Raw genomic sequence first — 27,014 nt, forward strand, 5'->3', positions numbered from 1 at the left:
AATGTTGAGTCCTCACCGCGTTTCAATGTAGCTCCTATCACTGACAGCGGTGAGCTCCGTCTTATCTTATCGCACCCCGCCCTCCTCCGAGCATTCCCCTGTAGCTTAAGCTCTAACCCCGCCGACATACGCTACCGCCCGCCTCGACTATCATTCATTGTCCTTGTGATCTCTCTTGGAACGACGATTGGATTATCCAATCTCACGTAGTACCAACAAACTGATAAACAGCTACTGTACAGCTAGGCACAGGTACAGGTACAGTGCTCAACGTGTCTCCATGTAAATACCTTACACTGCTTGCTCTCGCTCACATACAAAACCCCCTCCCTCTCCTTTTTCTTTCTGATTCTTTCTTTCTTCTCCTTCTTCTCTCTCCTTGGCTTCGTCCCAGCATCTCATCTTGTGATGCTTCATCGTCTCCTCGTAGATTCTTTACTTTTGTGAAATAATCTGTGCTTTCGTACTTGACTCATAATGTCTTCGTTGCCTTCAAACGTCCATGTCTCTCAGCACCCGTGTCTACGGGCAAAGCTGAGCCAGCTTCGCTCAAAGGCCAACAGCCCTAGAGAGGTCAAATCACTGATTCATGAGATCTCTCTGATTGTCTCTTGTGAAGCTCTTGCTTCGTCTTTGGAAGCTACGGAAGGGACTCAGGTATGACGCATAATGGGTACTTTCGAAGCTTCACTAACCATGAACAGGATGAGACGCCTTTGGGCTTCCAGTTCACTTCCACAACAGTGCAACCAAGTACCATGTGTCTGGTTCCCATTCTGCGATCAGGTCTTGGCATGGTTGACGGTTAGTCCAGCTGCCACTTCCCTCATATTGCCTAAACTGACCACTCCAGCTGTGCAAACCATGCTCCCTATCCCAGTTCCAGTTCATCATCTGGGCATGTACCGTGAGCCGTCTACTCTCGACCCAGTTGAGTACTACAACAATCTTCCCCAGCAAATTCCAGGTGACTCCTCCAACAGCAACGCTAGTAGCCTTGCTATCTTGGTCGATCCTGTTATTGCAACCGGCGGGACCTGCGCCGCCGCCATCCAGACGCTTCGTGAATGGGGCGCAAAGAGAATCATTGTTCTCGCCGTTATTGGAGCTGACGAGGGTGTTCAGAGAGTCGCTGCCGAGTGGCCCGAGGGATGCGAGGTTTGGATTGCAGCAGTGGACAAAGAGTTGACCAAGGATGGTATGCTGAAGCCTGGTCTGGGAGATGTTGGTGACAGGTTGTTCTTAACTATCGGCAAATGAGTGCACATTTACAGGTTTTGGGCGTTGTATTCTCATTGCATTAACATATAGGTTAGATAGTATACATCATAAGTACCCCCATATTCCTCAAGGAATTACAAACTGCTCCTCGTCAAGTAATGTGCTCTCGTTCCAGCACTCGTCAATCCATTTCCCTGTCACTAATCTTGGTTGCAAGCGCCTTGAGCTCAGCTCTTTTCGTACCATATCAGCGGCCTCGCCTACTTGCATCGGGTCGTCGCCTTCGATCACCACATGTGTCACAGACAGATCATCGGTGTCATCTGTAACATTACCCCCGCCGTACTTGACAAGGTGCTTTAGCCTCGAAATCTTGTTGTCGCCAGCTTCCACGGCATGAAACAGCACCACACAACGTCGAAAGGTAAAGCTCCTTAATCGTCCTAAGTCTTTCCCATGTTCCTCAAGCTGTTGGAGAAACTCATTCTTGTCAAATTGCGTGCCGTCCTCAATCTTAGGCATGTCTTGCATTAGCTCTCTGAGTTCTTCGATGGAAAGATCCCGCGCGTAGCTGTCCCCAAACTGATCTGTGTTATCTTCTGCCGCTCGGTGTAATGCATCAGTGGCGTGAAACAGATGCGACGGTTCAAATGGCAAAAGAAACGCTCCCAATTCCTGTTCAAGACAATCTCTTATCCATTTGGGGCAGATAATGTCAACGGCCCCTCCTTTAATGAGGCTCGCCACCTTTACCACCTTCTTGTCGGCTATCAGAACCATGTTGGTCCCTGGTACGGCTCGTTGTAAGACTGTGCCGCCATTCTCCTTGATGATGGCCTCAAGCTGGGCCTTGGTCTTTTTATAAGGTCGGAGCGCTTCTGAAAGTACGCAGAAGTCCAGTCCCTCGAAAAGGTTTGTCATCTCTCCCTTGAACTCAGCTACAGTCGCGTCTTCTCCAGCAATGGTCAGCTCTCTCTTCACTCGCTTGGGGTTGCGCCGCTTCCTGTCCTCAACCGTCATCGCCTTCTCCTTTGACTCTTCTTCAACTCGCTCCTTCAACTCCTGGAACTCTTCAAGGGAGAGGGCTGTATCCCAGGTTCGGTCCAGTCGGAGTCGTCTGAATCGTGGGAATCTTAGTGTGAAGCCTCGGGCGAATTGATCTGAAGGTCCAACACTGGCTGCTTTCACAGAAACAACAACAGAGTCTTTAGGCCGAATCCAGACATCCGGTCTCTCATACTGTCTAAGCTCTCCTCCTCCAAGTTCGATGTACTTTGATGGCGGATTCTTCTGATCCCACTCAATCCACTTGCCTTCTGTTCGATGCCGAATCTCCGCATAGTCTTCTGCACGGAAACCGCCACCGACTTTGAAGAAACTGAAACATTTCTCGGGGTTGGCGCCAGCTTGGATATGATTCTGTGTAACACGCAGTCCACACAGAAAGCTTGATAACATGCCACCTCGTTTCCCTGAACCATAGTAGCCACCAATAATGACACAGTCGAGGGACTCGCCAAACTCGGACATGTATTCAGGTTTGACCTTGAGCCAGTCATCATTTCGACTGTTGAGGCGGTACATAGATCGCGGGTTCTTCAGCACAAGGCCTTCAGAAGCATTAGCGACGACCTCACGGAGAAGAGGCTCGATTGCGTCGGCACTCGTTGCCTTGTCGTAACTGTGAATTTCAAGTCGGCGATGAACAGGCTTGATAGCCTTTTCCAAAGCTCGATGTCGATCCCGCAGGGTATATTGAGTTAGGGGTTTGTTGTTCAGGTAAAGGATATCAAAAACGCGGAACAATGGCCTGTGCCCAGCTGAGTCTGTATCAGACTTATTCTTCTGTTCCGAAAGCGCAGCTGTTTTGAGGGTGCCAAAAGGCACTATCTTGTCAACACCCATATCCCAGGTGATCATTTCGCCGTCCAGGATCAAGTTTTTTACTCCAGATGCAAATGCGTTTTTCAAATGTCTGGTCAGACTTGAGTTCTCGTCTTGAAGACCATCGCCGTAGAGATAGGTGTAATCTTTGGCTTTTCGTGACCAAAAACAGAACCTTTTGCCGCCCGGGTGGCTCTTGTCTTGGACCATATGGACTTGCATACGCTCACCGTCCAGCTTTTCCTCGATCCAGAATTCGGGGTCTTCCTCGGTTGGTCGAAGAAGCTCGATCATTTTTTGAAAAGATGCAGGCATCTGAAATTGGGCGAGCTGTGGTTGGAAACATTGCATCAAAGCAACTCCAGTTTCCTCCTGCTCAAGGCGGGTTTCTGGGTCATGCAGCTCCCAGCAAACACGTCTTAAACTTGAGGACACACTAAATAGAGCATCTCCGTCTGGATGCCACAAGTCAAGGAAAGTCTTCTCCGTGGCCCCGACTTTCATCTGCTTGAGGACGATCCGAATGAGCCACATGAGCTCTTCTGAATTCATGCGATTGTAGAAAGTCTCAAAGACGCGCAGATTCTCTGACTCTCCTGTTGAAGCAGCGAGTTTGTCAAGCTGCTCATTGACTTCTGCAATGGTCATATTCCCAACATCGGTGCGCATTGGCCGCTTTGAGATGACTTCAAAACATCGTCCTGCAAAGTCACCAGCCAGGCGCGACGCTGTCGTCTGACCTGGTAGCTTCCAATGCAACAGGTTGTAGCCATCCTCGGAGTTTTTGTCTATTTTCATAAGCTTAACGAGCAACTTTCCAATGGTGTTTTCTTTGAGTCCGTAAACTCCACGGTCACGGTCTTTGTCTGGCAGGATCAGACGCAAAGCGGGATAGAAATCAGGACCAACTTCTTTGCGCCATCGAGTGATGAAGCGCTCAATGATGTGTCTACGCTGTTCATGAGGAGAAAGCTTGTTCACACCACGGAATCCCTTTCTAGGGCCTGCACCGATGGCATTCTGCTTCTTATTCTCATTGAGGGGGTTGAAGACTTCTCGAAACAGTTCCGAGAAGATGAGCGTCTTTGAGTGATTCTTTGGGCGATTCGGAAACCTTGCGCAAGGTCAGTATGAGGATCGAATTTTTGACGGATTATGAATTGCTCACTTTTCCTCCAGCTCTTCGCGGGTCATGCCCACGATGCCATACTGGATCTCGTCTTCATGCTGTGCCTCATCAGTTTGCGACATGATGTTTTGTTTACTCTAGTTGTAAGCTAGGCGGTTGCAAAGTAGACATGTATTGAGAAGGCCGTTTCGAAATTGCGACAATGATGATGAAGAAGAAGAAGGATGAAATAAATCATCGAAATGAGATGCGTGATGTTTCTTTCAAACAAAGAGATGTGCCATTTTCTTTGTTCAACTGCTCAAGTCAGATTAACCGTGAATAAGCTATGGCCTGGGCAGAAGCTCCAACTGGGGCGTTGGTGGTTGCTGCCTGTAACTTCACTAGGCTACAGAGGCAATTGAGGGGCCCAAGCTTACCCTGTGATCCTCGGTATGTCAGCACCTGAAGCGTGTCTCGACATGATCACAACAGATGAGATGGAAACATTGAAGTGTGATCCGCTGGTAACTCCGAGTGCCTTCAGTAGCCGAATTGGAAAGGAGAAGATCCTCTGAAAGCTGCTTCATGATAGTCGAGGGGTATGATGCTAGAAGTGGAACGGAGAATGTTGTGGTTGTGAAATACGACGTTGGCCCTCGTACTACCTAAGTATGCAATGTCAAGAAACATGACGTTAAACTAACAAATAATATCCATTGTCTGATGAGAATTCCTGGAGGGAGCTATTAAGAGGAGTCCACTATAAAATAAGGTAATTAATGAGCTTGTATAATATTAGAAAAAGTTTAATAAAAAGAATGTAAATCTCTTATTATATTTATAAGTTTGGAAGCGTCTGACTTGAAATTCATAAGTTTACCGATCTTTCTTTAGTTGACTTCTTAAGGAGTGCTTTATTGTTAGCCTTCAGCATCGAATTTTTGTCTATTAAAGCCAAGATCGTGACCTATTGATGCGGTGCTAATGGCCGCTTTTCCCGAACCTTGCATTTTTATAAATTGTGTTAAGAAATCATCCGGTGGTCATTGCGGTCTCTGAAACAGTTATATCTGTAGATCATTGTTTCGGGTCTTTGAGAGACTCATGATCAATCATTTCTATCGTACACAAATGGATAAAGTGCGGTCGTATTCGACCTTGATTTATTCTGTGTTGTTCTATGCCGAGGCGGAAAAATGTGGATAAGAAGCTTGTTGTGAAAGCTTGGCCTTTGAGAATGAGACTGCTCATCAGCGATTGGCGTGGAGATTCATCGTGAAAGACATCGTCAGGACGTCATAATAGACGATGGCATTCTTCGATGGACCAGGGACGGGTAATCGGCTTCTGCCCATCAAAGTCTGGACCTTTCGAACACACTAAAGGTCGGGTTATTCAACAGCGGCTGCGATATACGAGTTGAATGGTTGAAAGCTCCATTGAGAAACAACCCCCTACTCCCCTAAACCGACCACTGAAATTGGTGCTGACGGGCTGAACTTCCCCTGCATCGCGACGCCGCGACCCATCCATGAGGAATCGAGCACCCTTGAATTTATTTTTATGCGAGTCTTAGGTAACTCGAACTGGACCTGATCCCTTTCATTCCATCTCTCTCAGCTGCGCTGATAGGCTTTCTGCAGCTTTAAAAGTTACTTTTATTCTACACGCTCGTTCGACCGGCTGCAATATATACTCTATTTCTCGCCTCTGCCTTTCAGCAGGGCATCTTCCCATCCATGTCAACATCACGAGACTTCGCTGTCCCAGCGGAGCACGATAATACGATGCAGCCCCAGGACGATATAGAGCAGAGCAGTCGCCAAAGCCATTCTTCCAACACCAACGTATCTGATGAGAAGGATCAGCATGTCCGCTACAACCTCACCCTCAACACACAGAACCTCTCCCCGCCCAAGGCTGAGCCTGTGCGGCCAGTGCGTTCCGATACAGAGGTCCATCGCGAAATGACATTTTCGCCCTCGATATTGCGACGCCGAATGACTCGCGCCCCAACGTTCAAGACGGTGGAGGATTATGATGAGTTCGACACTGCCTTTGGCGATCGCCCTGGTTGGCAGCCTGGCTCCGAGCCTGGTTATGACCCAAAGCTTCCCGATGGAGGTCATGCTTCGATGCCTGCACTTCAAGCACCCTGTGAGATTTCTGTAATCGACTTTTCGCAAGAAAAAATGGTTAAGCGACACTTCGATAATGTGAATTTCATCGACTTCCTTGAACAGCCAAAGGAAGAATGGGCCAAATGCCGATGGATCAACGTCAATGGACTCAGTTGGGACGTTATTCAGGCAATCGGCAACAAGAAGGGTCTTCACAAGCTTGCTCTGGAGGACATGATGCAGATTAGGAACCGGACGAAAGCTGATTGGTATCCCAACCACGCTTTCATCGTCATGACCCTGCAGAAGCTCGTCCACCTGGTAGACGATGAAGATGACACAACCAGCACAAGCAGCACATACTCTAGTAAGACGCTCGGCGCTTTGAGAGGCTCAGTGAGGCAGCTTTGGAATACTCGCAGGGCGGCCGACCCCGAGAAGGACTTTGAGAACTCGCTACGGCCACAGGACCCTATTACAGCAGACCTGCAAGAGACGGGCATGATAAGGACATTACAGCGTTATCACGCCTCGGGAAATGAGGCACGAACAGAATTCATGGAGAGCCATTCATCCCTTACGCCATATCAGATGGCCGTTTCGGCAGAGCAGGTCTCCATATTTCTAACATCAGATAACACGGTCATCTCTTTCTTCGAGGTCTCAGCGGGGGATATTGAGCGGCCCATTGTCACCCGTCTGAGTACCCCGGGCACTATTCTTCGCGAGTCCAATGACGCGTCCCTGTTATGTCAGGGCATTATCGACGCCATCATCGACCTTGCCATACCTTTGACGTCTATTTATACAGACATTATTGCCGACATTGAGCTAGATGTGCTCACCTCGCCGAGTATCAGTCAAAGCAAAAAGCTGTATATATGCATTAGTGAGATCAACAAAATGCTGAGCTTCCTCAACCCTATTGACAACCTGGTCAATGTTCTGCGAGATCACAAGACACATATGACCCACGATCAAGCCATGCAGGCACTGGAGAACCCTTCAACTGGTGTTATTGTCACTCCCATGACCCACACATACCTAGGCGATGTGCTCGATCACTGTATTATGATAACTGAAGCTCTACAACAACTCAAACAATCATCCGACAACCTTATCAACCTTATCTTCAACACCATATCAGCCCACCAGAATGAATCGATGAAGCAGCTTACCACTGTGACCATCATTTTCCTCCCTTTGACATTCATAACAGGATTTTTCGGACAGAACTTCGCGGAAGAGGGGTTCCCCGAAATCCACCATGGTATTTGGTATTTGTAAGTATTCATTTCATCCAATGTACAGGGGAGACGAGAAAACTTAGGACCTCTATCCTAAATGTCGAAAAGACTTGAGGTAAATCCGGGATAACTCAGTCTGCCCTGAAACTAGTTATTCTGGCACCTTGGTCAAGAGTCAGAAGTTTTCTTGCTCCCTGGCGCTTGTTTTCTTGGGCTGGGCTGTTTACAGCGCAATACTTCCGAAGTAATGCACAATACTAACAACATTGTAGCTGGGCCTGCGCCGTTCCGACTGTTGTAGCGACCATCTTGATTCTCATGAGAGAGATGATTTACAACTGGCTGGTGCGAGTCGTACAAAGAAGACATATCCTTACACTTAGAAAAAAGAAGAAGAGATCCAAGCAGCAAAAGATCAAGCTTAAGGTATGACGGACACGCTGCGGGCAGGTAAGAATACTCAAGACCTCGATTCTAAACGACAAAAAGGCTAATGGAAATTTAGCATAAGCTCAGGAAGCTTTTTGATGGGTTTATTTTGGCATCCCTGTTATAAGGCCCGAGATGCCTTTTCTTCCCAATGGCCGCTTATGAGGTTGAATGGCGGGAACATTTGCATTAGTGATACCCAAGTATTGGCAAAGGAGTGGGCGTGATTAATTTGTGAGTGGCAGTGGATTTGAGTATAGCATTTATGAACAAACCTTACCAAGCACACCGGCCCTTTACTGAAGGGTGTCAAAAGCCTGAGAACAAAGCAAGCTATAATAAAGTTACCTAAATTTATGAATTAAAGAAAATTGTGTTCTTGACTAAATTATTAATAGTGTTATAGAGATTTATATATTAAATTGAGATTAGACTTGATGGATCTAGATACTAGAATCTACCTGTTAACACCATCCGTGGCTCCATCTTTACACTGCATACGAGGATGCCAACGTCGTATCTCACGGCCACAACATCCCCCTTTCCAAGTCTGGCATCATCCCCTCCTTTTTAAAACGCTAACCCAAGGTACTCGGAGTTACCAGAGCGCAGCGGGTCAGACTTGAGTATTCTTTGACAGAGAAGGGACAGGACCAATCCAGTCAATCTTATTCCTTGAGGTGCATCAATACCCTTCAGAAGATGTTGTACGAAACGGAAGAGCTCTAATACCGGCTCTGCATGCGTAAGCTATCAGTCTTGATTCAAGCGTCCATCAGCAAACGATGGCAGTGTCTTCAAGGCACATTATAAAGTCGCATGATATAATTCATAGATTGAGGGTATAGATATCAGAATACAACCAACTCCTGACAGCTTTGGCAGTTGTCATCCTTTCCGTGCGTCGCACTCATAGAAATACATCCTCCACCTTCAGCTTGAGCTAGACCTTCTAAATTGACTTGATTTTATCGTATAAACGCTCTCTCTCTCTCTCTCAACCTTGTCTGTTGTCCGGGTGGTAGAAATAAGGGTATCGAGGAACCACAATAGAAGGGCATTCGAACCACCATCGAGGGCAACAAACGCCATGTGTCAGAATTATCCGTGTGTTGTGCCAGCCAGCAACACAACGATCGGGGAGAGTGAAGGGGAGCTCGTTCAGACCCTCTGTTGTCCAGGCATCTGGATCATTGATTCGGTGGATTTCTTGGTATACTTGGGGGCAGGATGTTTCGAAAAGGAGCCCGCCATAACATCCGCAAAGATTTAGGAATAAAACGTAACCGCACATGTGGGCTATTGAGATCTCGTTCTGGGGGCCTTGTTATTTTGTGCGCGCCCGTTGAGTAGCATGAGCAAGCCCAGAGAACGAGAAGCATAACGATGGTCCTGGTAGCTGAGCTTGAGGCAAGTCGTTTGAGTCTCAGGACACATCATGGTCAGCATCTTCGGGTTGTCGGTAGAGATGAGGAGTGGTAGTTTGTCGTTCGTGGTTCAGACGCCAGCTGCGAACCTTCTGATTGTTTAAACGGTTTGCGCTTCTGCTCCGTTTGAGGATCATTGTTAGTAACAGGCTCATGTGTAGCAACTTTCCCCTAACGAACTGTTTGACAGCCGTCCACTTATGCCGAAAGCAACGTGCGGCGGTTGCTCTGCGCATGAATAGCGAACCACAAACCCTTCTGTGACACCAATATGTCATTCTTATTCCGGCGAAAATGGATCTAACATGACGGTTTGAAGTTGACTTTGGGCCAAGAGATTCTCGGTTTGGTCGGCTGTTTAGTATGGCCACTCGGCCATTAACGAACAGGAGGGAACATTATAGCATGAGCACGTCGTTCTCGGAGGAAGAGATGGAATACGGTAGTCTATAGCCTAAACTTGCTATGAATTCACAGTACAATGAAGTCGGTTGAAGTACATGCTCGGTTCAGGCTGATACCAATAAGCTTGAAATTTGAGTTATCGCATTGGGCGGGTCGTCGCGAGCCGTCACCGCCTGTTGAAACAACGGTACGGAAGTCGGGTCTACTTCTTTAACGATGGATCTGTTGAATCCTCAGGTGAAAATGAGGGCCGTGAAAATGCGAGTCAGTAGAGGTTAAAGTAGAGTTCCTTATTAGAGTACAACTACCGGTAGGTAAGCACACGTGAAGAGTCAAATGCATATTTGGAGATCATCCAGAAGAAAGAAAAAAAAAAAAAACCCATGATCTCGATTACCTTAAAATTATGCTCGCGTGGTCAAGGTAAGATCTCACCATTGGTTATCTTCTCCAAAAACTGATTATCAGTGAGCAATAGGCCTTCATCCCGCTCCACCCACGTGAACCACTGATGTCACCTGGTCCACCGATAATGGAACTGCAAGCCCCTGTAACAAGCTCTGAAGCTACCCCCCGCATAACTCCAACTCGTAGTGTCGCATAATGCCATAATCGCCCATCCAACCATTTTCTGTTGTCTTGTTGCACCTTGCACAACACTCTTCCTCCTTCTTACGCGGCCAGATACCGTACAATGGTTTGTCTCTCCTCTTCTTCCCTTCTGCCTCAGTCCGAGACTTATCTTGTCATCCCACGTTTTCTTTTTAGCTAACAATGCCTTCTCCTCAGGCCAACGAAAGCGATCCTCTCTTGTCCGGCTCCGGTGACGGCCGCTCCGATGCTCAGGCCGATAAGGCCGCCCGGAACTCGCGACTCCGTGAACTCGGCCTCTTTGCCTGGGCTCTGATTGCCACTGCTGCTGTCATTGTTGTTGCTATCTGGACTCAGCATGAGCAACAAACCAAGCATGATCACAACACGCCCGCTTCTAAGCGAAACCTCGTCTTCATGGTGTCAGACGGCATGGGCCCTGCACCTTTGTCCTTGACGCGTAGCTTCCGACAACACGTGGAAGAGCTTCCCTTCGGCGATACCCTCACTCTCGATAAGCATTTCTGGGGCACGAGCCGGACTCGCTCCAGCAGTTCCCTGGTTACAGACAGCGCTGCCGGTGCTACAGCCTTCTCCTGTGGCAAGAAGACCTACAATGGTGCTATCTCTACACTCCCTAGCCACGATCCTTGTGGAACAGTCCTAGAAGCTGCCAAGCGTGCTGGATATCATACTGGACTTGTTGTCACAACAAAGATTGAGGTATGTATAACTAGAGTGTAACGAAGTCATTACGAAACTAATCAAGACTATCTAGGATGCGACTCCAGCCTGCTTCAACTCCCACGTGGTCCTCCGCGAGATGGAAGACGAGATTGCTCTTCAACAGATCGGAGAAGGTGTCCTGGGCCGAACTGTTGATCTGATGCTTGGTGGTGGTCGCTGCAACTTCTTGCCCAACAGCACAGAGGGCAGCTGCCGAGCCGACGACACGGATGTGATCAAGATTGCAAAGGAAAAGCACAACTGGACCTACACCGACAGTCGCGCTGGCTTTGACGCTCTCAAGGGTGGCAACAACGTCAAGCTGCCTTTCCTCGGACTCTTTGCCCCAACTGACATCCCCTTTGAGATTGACCGCCGAAACCACAACGACGTCTACCCCTCGCTGAGCGAAATGGCCAAGACTGCTCTTCGCGCTCTTGAGAAGGCTACCGAGAAGAGTGACAAGGGCTTCTTCATCATGATCGAGGGTAGCCGAATTGACCATGCCGGTCATATCAACGATCCTGCAGCTCAGGTCCACGAGGTTCTTGAGTATGACAAGACATTCCAAGCTGTTCTTGATTTCATCAAGGAAAGCAAGACTGAAACTGTTCTTGTCGCAACCAGCGATCATGAAACTGGTGGTCTTGCCACTGCGATTCAGGAACCCGGTCACCTCCCTGTCTACAACTGGTACCCCAAGGCCCTCGCGAATGCTACCGCCTCGGCTGAGTGGCTTCACGCCAAGCTCAACACACACCTCGCCTCTGATTCCAGCATCAAGAAGAATAAGGAGAAGCTAAAGAAGTACATTAACGAGGAACTCATCGTCCGCGGTCTTGGTATCTCCAATGCCTCTGACAAGGAGATCACCACCATTGCCGATCACCCTGAGAGCGCCCTTGTCCTCTTCTCAGCTCTCATCTCCCTGCGCGCCCACGTCGGTTGGAGTACCCACGGCCACACTGCCGTCGACGTCAATATCTACAGTTCTGGTGGCCCGGGAACAGAGAGCATCCGTGGTAATGTTGAGAACACCGATGTTGGCAAATATCTACGGGAGTATCTTGAGGTTGACGTTGACGCGATCACCTCGGAACTCAAGGAAAAGATGAGCAAGGTTAATGTCCAAGATGTTGGCATGGAAGGACTCGATGAAGTTTGGTCTCTCGGCAACAAGTACCATGCTATTGAGGTCTAACGGATGTACTGCATTTCTTAGAATGATTATACGACTTACATGAGTCTAGTAAGAGGTCGGTAGGGAGATTGTGATCAAGATATGCAGAGCGGTATACCCAATCTATAGTAGATTTACTCATTAGCCTGCCTATGATGCATATGAACTTTTGAGTTTTCAAACCAGCGCAACTACAGCAACTTCTTAGCGGCTGTCTGGTGATTTATCGCCCAACAGATATTCCCTGCAATTCACATTAAATCATATAATCAGACTCATCGTAGTCATCCCAGCATGACGTCAGTGGTAACCGAGTCTAAATGTGTTGTCCAGTTCACCTCAATACAGACCCGAGAAAGTGGGTAGAATATCATGCCTGTTAAGTGCCCACTACAATGCTTGACTCCGACAAACATCGAGTAGTCCATTATCTATACGCTAGTTGCCAACAGAGACCACCGACCAGACTCCTGGTTGTTAACTAAACCATGGCCCATAATCAACGCTTTAAGCCAATATACTCCTCGCTTGTGGCCGTTAACACCCTTAACCAAACGCCTTTCTCCCTTGATAATCATGACTGGCTGGCAGAAACCGTGTCAACATTGTATCGTACATACAGCCGATCCAGGAAGTGTGAGTGGCGGATCCCGTTAGGCCTCGCCTTGGCAAATGTGTCGATAGCCTCCTGAACACCGAAATCGCACCGCTCAACGAGATAACATACGATAAAGTATCCCGTGCGGTTGAAACCATAATGGCAGTGCACTCCAATAACACACTGCTCGGGATTGGTCCAGTCCTCAGCGGTAGCGCGTGCAGGCTGCTGGTCTCTAAGGTCGTCAACTAATTTGATGAAAGCTTCAACCTCACGAGCCTCTGGAGGTATCTTCGAAACTGTGGGGAACTTGTGATAATAGATTCCAGCTCGTTCTAACCCGCGGGGGTCATAGACAGGCTGGTCTTTTGAGATATCAATGATATCTTTGACGATAGAACCCCAATTCGAAACAAAATTCTGTGGACAATGGACATCGTCCACTTCACGAAGTGTCTTGAGTGCCCGGAAAATAGGTTTTCCAGCAGGTCCAATCGGCTCGGATACGGGATTGACAGACTTCCATTTGTTAAGGTTCTTGACGTCCCATTTTCCCTCACGGGAGAGGTATTGCAGTTGCCAGGCCAGGGAAAGTCTGCCAGTAACGTGTGTGGCAAGGAAATCAGAAATTAACCCAGCAACGGCACGAACTGAGCAGGGAGCGTATAGGACAGCGTGTGTTGCAGGTGACGGCATCATAATGGTCTTTACTACCTTTCTGGGGTGGTTCGGTTGCGCAGGTAGTTCAGTCATAGTCTCATCGGGGGTTGAGGGATCATTAGGGCTGTCCTCTTCTGAACTGGGAAGCACCGGAGACTTAGCCTTTGTGAAGTCATCATCATTGAGATCTTCAATAGCTTGTGGCATATGATCCTGCGGTCTTGTAGAAGTACTGACGGGGGCAGCAGCGTCGGCAATAGCCTCGTGTGTCTCTTCTGATGACCCTGACTCTGGCAGAGTCTTCTCAGGGTCCAATGCTTTAGCAATCTTTTCGGCTTCTTCAGGTGAAACAACAGTGTCCCCTTTAGCACCTATCAAAAAGACGGGGATATTTAATCCTGCCCAGACCTCCAGGGTTGGGAGACCGCCTTTAGGTTTGCCGTTGTGATAGAGTGGTAGGGCACCATTAGCCATGCGTCTAAAGACTGGGGTTCGACTCTGTCTGTTAAAGCGATATTGGAGTTTTCGGGTAGCCTCGTCAGCATCCTTTCCAACGAAACGTATGATACTGGCACTGTTGGGGCCCCCCCAACCTTCCCAGGCTCGCCACAAATTAAACATCCATTCCGGAGCCCAAAGTCCCATCCGAAACCACCATGTCTTTGATTCATCAGGAGGGCTTGACACAGGGCAAATAGCCACCAACCCTACGACGTACTCGGCTAGCGAAGTTGTATGCTCGAGTTGCGTGTTGGCCAACTTAGCAGCGAGACTTGTCCCCATGCTGTGGCCGATCAGGACCACTCGTTGGCCTGCGTCCTTGTCTCGATAGTCCTCAATGACTGTTTCCAGAAGCTCTACCAAAGCATCCGTCGTGTAGGCATCCCAATTAGTGACCGAGAATTCAGATCGGCCACAACCGGGGTAGTCAATTGCCATGCAAGGGGCTTCATCCACCAGACTACTTAACAGACGATGAAACTGGGCAACAGAGCCACCCAAGCCATGCAGAAATACCAATAGTGGTAATGGAGCAGGTTTTTTGGGCAGTTGGTCTGCCTTGGCATGTTGTCGGTAGAAAACTCGAATTCCAGAGTATTTGAAACGACTTGTTGTATAGGACTTGAACTCTGAGTGATCCCTCAGCAAGGTCGGGTCCGTGAGGTGAGGGTCAGTGGAGTCAATGTCGTCCTGTTGGACGCTCGCTGCAGGAGAGGCCATAAGTGCGTCTGGGGGTTTAACTCTAGGATATTGGTGGAGGTATTATAAGTTTGTTGCGGATTTTTTATAATGGATAAGAAAGAGGGTTTGAGTCGCAATTGGGTTTGAGTTTGGGTCGATTGTTCTAGTTGTATCAGAGATTGAAGCTGCTGTTGAGTCACCAACAAGGTATTATTGGTATTACACGAGTAACACCAAGTTCGCGTGTTTCTCCGACCACCGCAGCCGTCTTCATACAATCGACATGGAATATGTCAAATAGTACAACGCCGGAAAGACTTGCAATTTCATAGAGAAGCCCAGTTGACAACGGGAACTTGAATGATCAACGAACAAGGCCCAGCCAAGCTTTTGAAGTTCTTGGACGGTCGACCCTAGGTATGTGCCCCACGCGAACCGCGGTCAGGGCGCGCCAAAGAACAAAAATTGCGTGAAGTGTGACCTAATAATGTCAAAATTCGATGCTGAATTCGATGATCTTCAGTGTGGATATTGTGTGGCGTTGCTGAATTGATATTGATGATGAGAATGGAAATTTGGTTTTGAGTAATTGTCAAAGTTCAGGGAAGCAACCAATTACACAATTGCATCATACCTTGTGGGCGAATGAGATCGCCATTGGGGGAACCAATTATTTGTGCAGGAGTGAGGCATGTTGTGCATGGAGCCTACCCTGAAGATGATGGAATTTATGAGTAGAATCTCGAAGAAATGCTCCTTACCTTGTAATTTTGGTTATCTTTAGTTTTTATCATTGACTCGAATTGGTTCCGAGTACCTTATGGCATTTTGGGGAATGCCAGTCTGTGTTGGTTCAGTAGCTGCGTCTAAACATGGGTAAACAGTCATGTGTAGTGAATGCAAGTGCTCTGGCCGTATCCATAAATCTCAGCTATATCGCAAATTGGCAATGTAAGTCCCTGCCCTCCACTGTTAGAAAGATATACCACGGCACATAGAGAATGAATATAGAATTCGAAAACAGAGAGCTTTTCGAATCTCATTCCGATTGCTTTGCATGGGCAAAATAGTCAGTTTGAGGACTCGCCATTTCCCTGTTTATGATAGCGAATATACAGCATCTTGCCCTCGCGTTCATACTCTTACAATATAAATACACTTTCGAAATGCGCCTCTCGATTCAACTGCTTTCATTCCGCTCCAACACCGTCCTTCCATCCAATGGGTATCAGAGCAGCTGCTACGTTCGAAACACCTCGTTCTGTGGCCAACAAGTTGAACTGCGCTGCTGCATTTCTCGTGTCTAGGATTTCGATTCGCATACCAAGCTCCGATATAAGTCGTCTCGTTTCGGGTGCCAATGGCATAATAGATGGGCCGACTCCAATGATGAGGAGATCTATAACTCAATTAGCAAAGAGCATTCTCCTCAAGAATGCCAAATATGTCATGACACAAGTGGCGAGGATGAACACATACCAGGTCGAGGCCATAGAAGATCAAATAGCGCAAATGCCTTTGGTGGTAGCTCAAACTGGCCCTTCTTGTTGACAAGATTCATTGAGCCCTTGGCCTCCCACGGGCGCCAGTTGAATACCTCGCCATCAATCAACAAAACGCCATTACCGCCCGTCACAGTGATGCCGCTGTTCAGTCCAAATCCATCATACATGCACACGTCGACCGAAGTTGAAGGCGCTGGAGTGTTGCCAAGCACGTCGAGCTCGGCAAAGTCGGTCGGGGGAGGTTGTGCTGGTGGCTGTTGGTCCTTTCTCCGGCTCGGAAGGGCGTGGAAGAGTCGACGACTTGATGTAGTGGCTTGAGAACGAGGTGAGACTGTCGAGGTGGCGGCTCTGAAAACTGTAGTCGTGGATCTAGGTCGCGGCGTCTGGATGAGAGCTTGGCACACTGCTCGTTGTGCGCTGCATGGCCGGATGAGACTTCGTGATGCCATGACTGAATGCTAATTATGACAATATCGCGGGCTTTCGAGGTATACAGTTGTGGCGGAGGGAAGGATTTCTCGTTTCGATGTAGGAATTGGAAGAGATTATCAAAGTAAGTGGGGGATAGATAATTTTAGCACGTCATGATTTCACCTCGCCATATTCAGTCTACGTATTTGAGATGACACAAATGGAGAACCCGTTTAAATGACAATGAATCAATGAGACACATATTGACAATCCAAGTGGATGTAATTTGAACCAATTGGCGCCGGTAACTTTTATGTCACTTTCATGGTCATAATTTTTAACACCTTCGCCACACCAACGATACTTCATCACTCATGCACAGTCCACGCCAGCTTGATGTTCTTTTCTCATTCAAGTCACCAAGAGGATAGTAGCAGTCCTAAGACGGCGGACGGCCAACCATTTGGCACCGGCCCGATGTATCATGCAGTCCCTTTTTGCCTAATGAACACCAAAGCAATGAACCGAGTCCTCAGAGTTCCTTGCCTTTCCCACGCAAAGCCTAACCTAGCAATGGAAATTGCATTTATTTCTTCTTCTGGCTCTGCTCCTGCTCCTTGAGCACCTTCTTGACGATCTTCTGCTCCTCAATGAGGAAAGCTCGGACGATACGGTCGCGGACACAGTTACCGCATCGGGAACCACCGTAGGCGCGCTGGACGGTCTTCTGGGGCTTGGAGATCTGAGAGTACTCGCGGGGTCGGAGAGCGGGAATCTATGGGAGAATTGAGTCAGTTCTAATATTCCACGGTAGGTCGATAATCCTTTGCGACAGAGGGTAGAGACAAAACAAGAAGCGGTTGGTTGGATGGGTCATGCCAAATTTCCTTCCTCTCGCGGTATGTGAAGCCATCGGTCTTGATGTCACAGCCGCTCGTTGCCTCGCATGCCAGCCAGTACCCGTTTGCCGTCCTCGTGTTGTCTCATCCCTCGTATCGCAGAAGATTCGCTTGTCTTGGTCGACTTACGCCTGAAAGCTTGGAGCCGCAGTCACCACACTTGGGGACGGTGCCTCGCTTCTTGATGTGCAGCACGCGGAGCTCACCACCGGGGGTACGTATGGTACGGGTAGTGTTGCTTCTCGTGTTCCAACTGAGAGCATGGTTAGTTCCTGATCGTATGGCCGAGTCGAAAGTATGAGGCTGTATGGCGAGAACCAGGATCTCGACATATTCGAGAGCGAGAAAACTCGACAGCTTCGTAGGAAAGAACTCACCCGTTGCGGCGGCGGTAGGTGACTCTGTGGTTAACCATTGTAGCGGCTTGGTGATTTGACTGAGCTGCTCGGGTTAGTTGGTGTTGGACGTTGGACGCGAGAGTAGGAGAGGAGATTTCGCAAAACACTCGAGTTGTTAATTCTGTGTGGGTGTGTAAAATTCGTAGTGGGGCTGGCGTGCTAAGCACGTGATACAGCCACAAAGTGGCTTACGCTTTCGCCAGCCGCAGGTTCCACTTGGACTTGGATGTAAAATAGATCCTCAGGGTAGTTTCATTTAGTTGGTGGTGATCTGTGGATAGAGAGAAGCAACATGCTTCATCTGTGTCAGTTTCGCAGAAACAGATCATATCTCTGTGCTTCCCGAACTCCGCCGAACAGGTTGAGTTGGGCGAAACGAATTTGCCGTTATTCAATGGATAGACGGTGTGTGATAACAGTGGGATGCATTGAAATGGTGAATCAGGCCTTGCTTTCCAAACTCCTAAGACCAAAAACTCAGCATAAGTCACAAATTGACTCTTTGGAAACATTCACGCTGATTATTTTGGTTTGTAATTTGCTCTGAATAATATGTGCGGTGCCAGTTCTTGTCATTCCTCCATGTCCAGCCAAGGCTATCTACTCACGGCCGATCTCGCGGCCAACCCAACTACTTGTATTCAGATCCATAAAAATGTTATTTTCAAGTTTTACTAAATACTGAAACAGTGTCGATATCGAGATACTGAGTCTCAATAGGCCTACTTCTGAGTCTTGACTGAAACTGGTGCCATATTCCCCTGACTATAAGTCACGATGTAACTCGATAGGTTCTCAGCATAAAATGATATCTTTGTTCTAGTAAACGTTTAGAAATAAGATTAGTCTGTAGAGGATGGGGAAATCGCTAATATTTATCATCAATGCTTCTCATTTCCCTCCCCCGAGCACTATGAGCCTTTAGCTACCTACTAAAGCTATATACATTCTATGATTTGGAGATAGAGGAGAATATGAGTTCTTGCACTCCATGTTCTGAACACTTCATGTAGAGGGTTTAGAAACTAAAATGTAGACTAAGCTAGGCATAAGTATTGCAGAAGATCCAATGCCATTCTCCCATCATGTTCTCTCCGCCCCCCTTGGCAGCTCGGTATCGGTTTTGCTAGAGTAGGTCTTGCTATGTGGCCTCCGCCGTCAACCGCGGTGCCATTCGCGAACCGAAAGTTAATATAAAGCTAGGAAGGAAGCCCATTCTCAAAGCAGGAGGAACGTACTTCTATGGACCTCACGCCCTTGGATCAGATCTTAGAGTGTGTAGTCGAAGATGATCAACCTATCCTTGCCCTGGAAAAAGGAAACAGTCTTATGGAAACTTAGGGGCTATGCCTCTCTATTCCCCAAATTATGCAAATCAGGACAATTTGACTGTAATATATCACAAACTCTATAGGAGTTCCCCGAAACCTTGTTCATTTCACTGAGCTTCTGGCCGCCTCGTCGTTAAAGAAGCAACATCAGAATTCATGGCATCGAGTATCACTAATGAGCGAGGCGGCAATGTTTGTATCATCTATCCATTGGATCGAAAAAAAAAACTGTGTGGTACTTTGTTCTAAAACTCCATGATATTGATCTACCGTCTTCCAGTAGTGAAAAAAGTCCGAAAGCGTTTTCTGCACCACTCTTGCTCCTATCATTAATGTCCCGATGATGTAGTTAAACCGTCCATAAACGCCTATGCTATATGTCCCATGTATCTCGTTATTCTTCATCCATTCTGAACCAGTCTGGGTGATCATAATATTCCCAAGTCTTGATATTTGTGGGCTCTTCCTCTTTTCTCTTCTTGGCCTGCGCAAAGATTTCACGACTTTTCTCATCACGCATCAAGTCGGTAACCTCTTTGATGTTTGCTTGCGCTTCATTGACTGAGTTCATGAAAGCTGCAAACATGACATCGGCTATACATAGGTGACGGGTCAGCTCAGGATGTTTCAGAGTATGAGTAGACTAGGGAGCCTACGTGAAGGTTGCTTTTGCACAAGCGGCTTGATCATCTTGGGGATGGTGTCGTTCAATTGCCGGACCTGAAACAAGAGCCTGATGAGCAAGTTTGCATCTCGTTTTCTCACGTTGAAAACGACATTACCTTGATGTGCAGAAGCTTGAGGCGTTTCATGGCTTCCTCAAGGCGCGCCTCATCCCAGCCATCCTGGCCGGCTGCATTTGGCGCCTGAGCCTGAGCCTGATTTTGAACGGCAGGCTGCTGGTTCATATTCGCGAATGGGGTAGGAAGACCGGTAAAAGATAGGGTATCCAGAAGTTGATGGCGCTGAGGAAGCAACACGAGATCGCAGGTGGCCGAGCGAATGAGAGGCTTGCGTGGACAATGGGGAAAGGATCAGACTGGCAAAAGTGGACAGGGCTCTATTTTTATTCCGAGATGGATACAAAGGTCTAACAGAAATGGTCAGTGCTTGCACTGTAAACTTTGTTGACGCAGGGAAACATTCTAGAAGTAAGGAATGGATTGGATGGACGCATACAAAGATTAACTGTGTCTTCGTCTTTGCCTTGCGTGACGTGGGGCAAGCGTTGTTAGGGGAAGGGAAGAAGTTTTGACGTTTAGATTCCCGTTGGTGCAACCAAGTTCAATCGTAGGCACATGCAGTTGAAGTAAGGTACCTAAGTCGAACCGTTTTGAGGGAACGAGTCTCGATCGAGCAAGGGACCAGGAACCAGGAACCGGTGACCCGTATAATGGGACTGCAACTGTAGCTGCGACTGAACTGAACTGAACCCGTCAGAGTAAGCCCGCACCGTGTCGATCGATAGAGGTGACATACCTCGAGTTCTTTGTCTAGACGCCAGAATTGCCAGTGTATCACGGTCATCAAGCAAAAGGGTCTACGAGAGAGACAAACACCTCAATGTTCATGAAACAAGCCGAAGCCCGCAACTGCTGCGTCTACCCGTATCAACCACCAACTCTAACGCTCTATTCAGCCCGTCCGTCACGTGCTTGGCATCCATACAAACAGCTTTGAAGCCTCAAGCCTGAGCTTCCTCACACCCCCTTCGAACCGTTTCCCCGTTTCCACCTCGAGAACCTGATTTATATCAAGGCCCAGTGCCTCCGGCAAACACATCTCTTTCATCACAAGCCTGCAATCATTCTTGCTACTTACTGTACATATAGTCTCTGCCTTATCTTCCATCGTCGCACCCGCTGAAGCTACACAAAGTCACCATCTCAATCTCTCAGCACGTTGTTTGACCCCTCCACACCCTTCCCTCTCCATTCATACTGTCTGGTACCTTACCTCGCCTTGCTCTGCGCGAAGCTACCTCCCCTGGTTTGTGCTTGACATACAAAACGACGCTTCGCAGCATCCATCAGGTACGTAGATTGCACCCTGCTGTCACCTACGGCCCCGCCTTTCTGCAGGTCTGGCCTGTGAATGGTCCGCCTGGCCCGGACCGGATCAACACTAAACCTTGTTAGGTCCATACTTGTATCACAGTTAGAACAGTGCGGGAAAGTCGAACCCAGCCTTTTGCATACCTGCCCTGTGTACTACAGCATCGCGACCAAAACCAACAGCATCTCTCGTCCATTCGCGATCTCATTCTACGCCTTGCACCCGGTCTTTTTAAAGCACTCCGAAGCCATTTATTCTTGGGCAAACTTATTTGCCCTCCCCGCTTTATCTAAACCGTTCCGTTACAACCGCCACCCTGGCTCAATCACTCGTCATGCCGAATACACCACCTCCAGCGCTATTACCCCCACCAGAAGGCATATTTAGGACCTTTGAAGATTTGATGGCTTCCGTCCAGCGCGTTGCGAAGGACCAGGGCTACGGAATTGTCAAGCTGCGCGCTTCAAACTACCGCGACGGAAAACCTACCCGTTACGATCTCGTTTGCGACCGCGGTGGTGTCAAGTACAACAGCACTGCTAAGAAGCGCAACCCTTCGACACGCAAAATTGATTGTCCCTTTCGCGCCAAGGCCGTTTGCGAAGTTCAGCTCGGAAACCAATGGCGTTTTGCTATCCAAGAGGGACGCCATAACCATGAGCCACGAGCTCCCTCTGGCACGCCTGGTCAGGAGAACGCGCCGCTGGCTACATCGATCCGATCTTTCACTAATAAGCTCGACCGCCTGAACCACGACATGGCCCAGGGTCTAATGCGCATCGAGCAGCGCCTTGATAACATCGAGAAGCGCATGGACAGTCTTGAAGCCCGAGCTGGAGGCGGCTACGAACCACGCTTCCAGGCTATTGAACAAAGACTCCAGGGAATGGAAGGTCCTCGCATGGATGGGATGGGTATGGACGATGTCGAAACACGTCTTCTAGCCTCGACGGTAATGTAGGAAACTGGCCAGATAGATGCGGACGCGCGGCATCTCGCCATGGACGATCACCAGTGAGTATCAACATACCTGGTGGATCTGTCGGGAAACATCAACGCCTACAATGGCGACGGAGTTCATATCAACAAAAGTGGTTCACAGCGAAGTGACTTGTGAAAGTCATGCGGTCGTTGGTGGTTCTCAAGGATTTTTGCTAATGACAAAGTACGAACTGTTCAGGGCGTTTAGGGAAAGGAGCCTACAAAGTTGAGGGCTATGTGAGATTACTACTACCCTTCATGAGGTTGCGCGCATGGGATTGATTCGTTTGTTCTGTTCTTTTCGTCTTGTTACCCTTTTGTCTCTATTTCTTGGTACGAGAGGACGGCTTTCTTATTGTTGATCGAGATATAAAGTCTAGTGTGTATATTAACAAGTTGGCAATTAGCCGCGTGATGTTTGACAGACTACTATTCACCATCGTATCAACCATTGTCGACATGTTTTTTTTTGTTGCCCGTTTTGCCCTGTGCTCCGACTTGATCTACAATAGATGTTGCTATCCGTCTCAAGCTTGGTCATGTCTCGAAATGCTCACTGACCAGGGCCACCGAGCTTGGGCCCTCTTCAACGCACGTTTCCATGTGGTATTCCCCTTGTCGACATGGCCATTGACGCCTCGCACACTGTACGATGGGTACGTGCCCATGTTCGTCGAGGCAAACAACGTTTTCTGGTAAACTCTAGATCACACCAGCCCCACGCCTTGGACAGATCTGTCTGCGACGACGATGCTGTTGCTTTTCGTGACATTTCTTGGGCCTGAGCTTACCAAGGCGGTTGAGTACATCTTGATGCGTGTTGATTGTGGTGTTAGTAAGGAGGTGTTGGTTTAGTGCTGGGGCTTGAACGTTGTGGACACAGGCACAAGAAGTATCGGATGCATAGCGGAAGAATCAAGATCCAAGCAAGATCCAGGGGGATTACGATCGCCTTTGTTCTTTGAGGCTGGATTGCATATCCCTTGGTCTGAGTTATTTTTGTATTCAACGATGAGCAGTTGACTGGTTGAGTTTGATGATTTTGTTATAGGCTACCTATAGAACATGGAGAGGCGAGATTTTCTTACCAACAATTACTTGCTATCTTTCAACAGATCGCGGCATCATTTCGACCAAAACATGGCAATCGTGCAGGCATATCCACCAACAACAGATCCGAGGAATTGACAATGCAGTTAGTACTTAATTGAGTTAGTAGCAATGCATCGACCATGCAATCGCCTTATGAGAACTTCAGTTGAATCTGAAGCCTGATGTCAAATGAGACCTCTGTTTCCAAGAGCTGTCCTCATTCGTCATCATGAAACACTGGATGATAAGTCAGAGATTTCAGAAATGGCGCTTGACCACCGTAACTGATGGAAACATACGTATGGCACCATAGTACAAACAGCTGATGCTTAGTCGACGGGTGCCGCCTCAAACGCTGACAGACAACGAGTGAGCAAACGACACTAGATCCCCAGCAGTTGTGCAAGGCGCCTGACCGTTGGTTGATACTTACGGCTGAGAAACCTCAGGTCTGCCGAAAAAACTGCAGAATTCAAGCTGAAAAATATCTGTGGACAATTCTAAGACATACATGCACATGTAAATGGAATTGGTAGCCTCCAAACGCCCGCCAAGTTACGTAGTCAAGTTGGCCAAAAGTTGATCAAGGCAGAGGTGAAGGTAATCTGCTATTGACTGTGCATTTTTACACCCGGAGATGTTCGGAATTGCAGGTATCCGTGGATCTGTTGACACCCGTCCTATGTCTTCGAGGAGACTATCCGCACATAACAAGGCCTTGTTAGGGATGCAGGCTTATGAGATACGGCGGCTGCATGCATTCTGCCGCGTGCGTGGCCAGATCCGCGGCGACTGAATTGGCAAGGGCCAGCACGTTGTGAGAGTGACAGATCCTAGTTATTTGTGCACACAAGAACGCAGCCGGCATGTCTTGTGTCACCTGGAGGCGCCGGTGGAGTCCTCATAGGAGTAAAGCCCCGGCGTTGACGATAAAGATGAGCTTTGGATGACATCTCGAGTTTTACTTTGTGATAGTTTGGCCAGTGAGAGCGGCAACAGACTTATTCTCACATATGCTTGGTGGGTTTCATTATGAATTTCGAACGTTATTACACAGGCTTAAAGGGATCATCAGACAGGGGCTGGTATATGGTTGCTTTTGTCAACACGGGTCGAGTACTGCACTTGGCCGTGTTGGGGAAGTTGGACTCAAAATCGAGCCCTGTTGACTTGCAACTCAGTTGCGTACTCGTGTTGTTTGCTGAGAGGGCCAGGGGCTGGCAAGTCCTGCAATTTGGGCTGCTAGAACTATCTGGCTGACTCTTTATGAGGCCAAAATGCGCCGGGAAGCACCACAGAGATATATGAGAACTTACTGGAAGAGCAAACCAGAAGAGTCCAAGATTCATATGATCTTGTAACAATGGCTATTTTAATCGTCAAATGCCTACTTGTCTAAACTACGTCTACATCATGAACAATATATAAACAGGGATGAGTTACCATATAGTGGTTTGCAGCTCTACCGGAGGCTGCCTCGAATTCCTACGCCTCACTTAGAAGAGGTGCAAGTTCCGAAGCCACTCTGGCAGCCAGTGCCACAGTATGCGCTCGTCTTACCACTAGATACGTTGTTAGATAAAAGATAGTAATGGGGTGATAGAAAGAACTTACCAGTTTCCACCCTTGGAGCAGCAGTCTCCGTATGTAGAGCCCTTGCAAGTCTGGTGATACTTGTCACCGCAAAGACCATTGGCCGAGACAATGAGAGCACTTTCAGTAGTCCACTTGTTGCACTTTCCAAAGTCGATTTGACAACCGCCGTCACAGTATCCGGATGTTGAGCCGCTGTAGAAGAAATAGTTGGTCAGTGGTTTGCCTGCTAGGGGTTAGGGTTGAAAACTCACCAGAAGCTGTTGTAGGAGCAGCAGTCTCCCCACTTGGATCCGGTGCACTTTGTGCCGCCATTCTTAGCACCGCATGTGCCATCCTTGGTAGCGGCAGTAGGAGAGGGAGCTGTTGAGCATATCAGTACTTGCTTTCTTATAGCTATTTGGGTTCAACATAAAGCTCCGAAACAGCGGAGTGATACCACATGCTCAAAGAAACTCTGTGATACACCGGGGCATATCTCGATGAAGTATATCGTGCAGGCGAAAGTACTTACAAGGAGTGGCGCTGTATACAGGCACTGAAGGCTGGAAGTTAGGATCAGTAACGTACCAGTTCTCACGGGCATCTCAAGACACTCTCCGACGGGGACGGCTCTATATCCCCTATCCTTGATTGTCTTGATCATGAAAGCAGTTAGGTTGTAAGCAGTTTGCTCCTGAACATCGTGGCTCAGCTCGATGTAAGCATTGGCCTTAGCATTAGTAGAAACGCCGTTAGAGAAGGTGTTCTTGCTAGTCTGTATCTTGTCAGGGGTGTTGTTCTCGAAATCCTTGGTATCAAGGTTCCAGTTAATAACATGATACCCAAGCTTGGTCGCATAGTCAAGGCAGCCGGAGACTCGGTTGCAGGTTCCGTACGGGGGACGGAGGTACTTGGGGAAGAACCCGAAGATATTGCGGAAGGCCATCTCGTTGTAGATTATCTGCTGCTGACGGACCTCGTCAGTTGAGGCAGTGAGATCCTGGTGCGACCAGGTGTGCGAGGCGAGCTGATGACCTTCGGAGTACATCCTGCGGAGGATCTTGGGCCAGCCTGTGGTTTCATCATCGATCTGGCCCTTGCCGAGGTTAGTACCAGTGATGAAGAATGTAGCCTTGATGTTGTTCTGCTTGAGAACGTCCAAGACTTGGTCGGTGTACTTGTAAGGGCCGTCATCGAAGGTCAGGGCGAAAGTTCCAGGAGTAGTGCAGTTGGTAATATATACGTCTAGGTCTGGTCAGGTTGGTGTTTCAAGCAGTGACGCTTAGATACTTACTATAGGGGACCTTGCCAGTGGTTGATCTGGGAATGTTTGCTGTGGTATCACCTTTAGGCTTCTTGCTGAACAGGAGTTAGGTCAGGCGTCCAAGTACAGATCGGAAACAGACATACCTTCCATCACAGTTGCCGTTGCTATAGTCCATTTGGCATTGTGGCGAAGAGCAATAAGGCGAAGTGGTGCCACAGTAGCCAGCGGCAGAGCAACATTGTCCTTTGGGACAAGAGCCAATATCCTTTCCACAAGAGGCTCGCTTCTCGAGTCCTTCAGACTGAGCTGAAGCATGCTCATGACGAGCAGCGATGTTGAACTCGGCTCCTTTGCGTCTGACCATAAAGTCATGTGCGAAGACAATGCTTGGCAGAGCAGCCAGTGACAGGAGAGTGAGAGACTTCATTATGAAACACTAACAATTATCCAACGAATCCTTTTGTGCTGAAGAGATAAAGGCTCAGGATCGACACAAAAGTGCACCAGAGCTCTTAGATATAAGTAAGTTATATCCCTGACGAATCTTTTATTTTAGACTATTGAGTATTTTAAATCCTTGATGCCCGCCAGACATCTTCAGGACTGTTCCCGATCCGACCAACAGGCCTTGATGACGAGACCGGCGTTATGGATGTTTTCTTTTGTGGATAACAAAGATAAACCATTGACGCAAAGTTCTTTTTTAGTTTTGTTGAGTC

The 27,014-nt window shown here is 48.2% G+C and overlaps 11 protein-coding genes across 18 annotated transcripts; 5 read left to right on the top strand and 6 right to left on the bottom strand.

Moving 5' to 3' along the window:
- Positions 1-170: 170 nt before the first annotated feature.
- Positions 171-4,165, top strand: FOXG_11479 (uracil phosphoribosyltransferase). The gene is made up of 3 exons (XM_018391108.1): positions 171-657; positions 705-804; positions 854-4,165. The coding sequence occupies exons 1-3, from the start codon at positions 478-480 to the stop codon at positions 1,258-1,260; spliced, it is 687 nt and encodes a 228-aa protein (XP_018249695.1). The 5' UTR covers positions 171-477; the 3' UTR covers positions 1,261-4,165.
- Positions 1,038-4,793, bottom strand: FOXG_11480 (DNA ligase 4). 2 transcript variants are annotated; one of them, XM_018391109.1, is made up of 3 exons: positions 4,654-4,793; positions 4,274-4,531; positions 1,049-4,219 (listed from the first exon to the last, which is right to left on the bottom strand). In XM_018391109.1, exons 2-3 carry the CDS (start codon positions 4,354-4,356, stop codon positions 1,348-1,350), a joined length of 2,955 nt encoding a protein of 984 aa, XP_018249696.1. In that variant the 5' UTR covers positions 4,357-4,531; positions 4,654-4,793; the 3' UTR covers positions 1,049-1,347. The 2 variants fall into 2 exon arrangements, with proteins under 2 accessions (XP_018249697.1, XP_018249696.1); XM_018391110.1 differs by lacking the exon at positions 4,654-4,793 and having other exon boundaries at positions 1,038-4,219; positions 4,274-4,606.
- Positions 4,794-5,749: 956 nt separating this feature from the next.
- FOXG_11481 (uncharacterized protein) lies at positions 5,750-8,451 on the top strand. Of its 2 annotated transcripts, XM_018391111.1 has the most exons (3): positions 5,750-7,619; positions 7,856-8,033; positions 8,089-8,451. In XM_018391111.1, the coding sequence occupies exons 1-2, from the start codon at positions 5,956-5,958 to the stop codon at positions 8,013-8,015; spliced, it is 1,824 nt and encodes a 607-aa protein (XP_018249698.1). In that variant the 5' UTR covers positions 5,750-5,955; the 3' UTR covers positions 8,016-8,033; positions 8,089-8,451. The 2 variants fall into 2 exon arrangements, with proteins under 2 accessions (XP_018249698.1, XP_018249699.1); XM_018391112.1 differs by having other exon boundaries at positions 5,750-8,033.
- Positions 8,452-10,427: 1,976 nt separating this feature from the next.
- Positions 10,428-15,228, top strand: FOXG_11482 (alkaline phosphatase). 2 transcript variants are annotated; one of them, XM_018391114.1, is made up of 3 exons: positions 10,428-10,541; positions 10,634-11,158; positions 11,214-15,228. In XM_018391114.1, the coding sequence occupies exons 1-3, from the start codon at positions 10,539-10,541 to the stop codon at positions 12,360-12,362; spliced, it is 1,677 nt and encodes a 558-aa protein (XP_018249701.1). In that variant the 5' UTR covers positions 10,428-10,538; the 3' UTR covers positions 12,363-15,228. The 2 variants fall into 2 exon arrangements, with proteins under 2 accessions (XP_018249701.1, XP_018249700.1); XM_018391113.1 differs by having other exon boundaries at positions 10,428-11,158.
- On the bottom strand, positions 12,586-15,374 carry FOXG_11483 (uncharacterized protein). Its single transcript, XM_018391115.1, has one exon. The coding sequence runs from the start codon at positions 14,818-14,820 to the stop codon at positions 12,916-12,918; it is 1,905 nt and encodes a 634-aa protein (XP_018249702.1). The 5' UTR covers positions 14,821-15,374; the 3' UTR covers positions 12,586-12,915.
- Positions 15,375-15,971: 597 nt separating this feature from the next.
- FOXG_11484 (uncharacterized protein) lies at positions 15,972-16,735 on the bottom strand (the record flags this gene model as incomplete). Its single annotated transcript, XM_018391116.1, has 2 exons — positions 15,972-16,180; positions 16,261-16,735. 2 exons carry the CDS (start codon positions 16,733-16,735, stop codon positions 15,972-15,974), a joined length of 684 nt encoding a protein of 227 aa, XP_018249703.1.
- Positions 16,736-17,283: 548 nt separating this feature from the next.
- On the bottom strand, positions 17,284-18,011 carry FOXG_11485 (50S ribosomal protein L34e; the record flags this gene model as incomplete). Its single annotated transcript, XM_018391117.1, has 3 exons — positions 17,284-17,472; positions 17,726-17,849; positions 17,974-18,011. The coding sequence occupies 3 exons, from the start codon at positions 18,009-18,011 to the stop codon at positions 17,284-17,286; spliced, it is 351 nt and encodes a 116-aa protein (XP_018249704.1).
- A 565-nt stretch (positions 18,012-18,576) lies between these two features.
- On the top strand, positions 18,577-18,672 carry FOXG_20542 (uncharacterized protein; the record flags this gene model as incomplete). The annotated part of the gene is made up of 1 exon (XM_018400825.1): positions 18,577-18,672. One exon carries the CDS (start codon positions 18,577-18,579, stop codon positions 18,670-18,672), a length of 96 nt encoding a protein of 31 aa, XP_018249705.1.
- An 824-nt stretch (positions 18,673-19,496) lies between these two features.
- Positions 19,497-21,322, bottom strand: FOXG_11486 (uncharacterized protein). 5 transcript variants are annotated; one of them, XM_018391121.1, is made up of 5 exons: positions 20,805-21,322; positions 20,505-20,747; positions 20,108-20,415; positions 19,982-20,045; positions 19,512-19,919 (listed from the first exon to the last, which is right to left on the bottom strand). In XM_018391121.1, exons 3-5 carry the CDS (start codon positions 20,231-20,233, stop codon positions 19,720-19,722), a joined length of 390 nt encoding a protein of 129 aa, XP_018249709.1. In that variant the 5' UTR covers positions 20,234-20,415; positions 20,505-20,747; positions 20,805-21,322; the 3' UTR covers positions 19,512-19,719. The 5 variants fall into 5 exon arrangements, with proteins under 5 accessions (XP_018249706.1, XP_018249709.1, XP_018249708.1 ...); XM_018391120.1 differs by having other exon boundaries at positions 20,505-20,752; XM_018391118.1 differs by having other exon boundaries at positions 19,497-19,919; positions 20,108-20,752.
- On the top strand, positions 20,794-22,922 carry FOXG_11487 (uncharacterized protein). The gene is made up of 2 exons (XM_018391123.1): positions 20,794-21,358; positions 21,464-22,922. The coding sequence occupies exon 2, from the start codon at positions 21,715-21,717 to the stop codon at positions 22,339-22,341; it is 627 nt and encodes a 208-aa protein (XP_018249711.1). The 5' UTR covers positions 20,794-21,358; positions 21,464-21,714; the 3' UTR covers positions 22,342-22,922.
- A 2,023-nt stretch (positions 22,923-24,945) lies between these two features.
- FOXG_11488 (uncharacterized protein) lies at positions 24,946-26,722 on the bottom strand (the record flags this gene model as incomplete). The annotated part of the gene is made up of 6 exons (XM_018391124.1): positions 24,946-25,015; positions 25,068-25,241; positions 25,301-25,409; positions 25,617-26,273; positions 26,323-26,387; positions 26,439-26,722. 6 exons carry the CDS (start codon positions 26,720-26,722, stop codon positions 24,946-24,948), a joined length of 1,359 nt encoding a protein of 452 aa, XP_018249712.1.
- Between the last annotated feature and the right edge of the window lie 292 nt (positions 26,723-27,014).

The sequence above is a fragment of the Fusarium oxysporum genome, chromosome 10 (assembly GCF_000149955.1).
Source record: "Fusarium oxysporum f. sp. lycopersici 4287 chromosome 10, whole genome shotgun sequence".
Classification (NCBI taxonomy): Eukaryota; Fungi; Ascomycota; class Sordariomycetes; order Hypocreales; family Nectriaceae; genus Fusarium; species Fusarium oxysporum.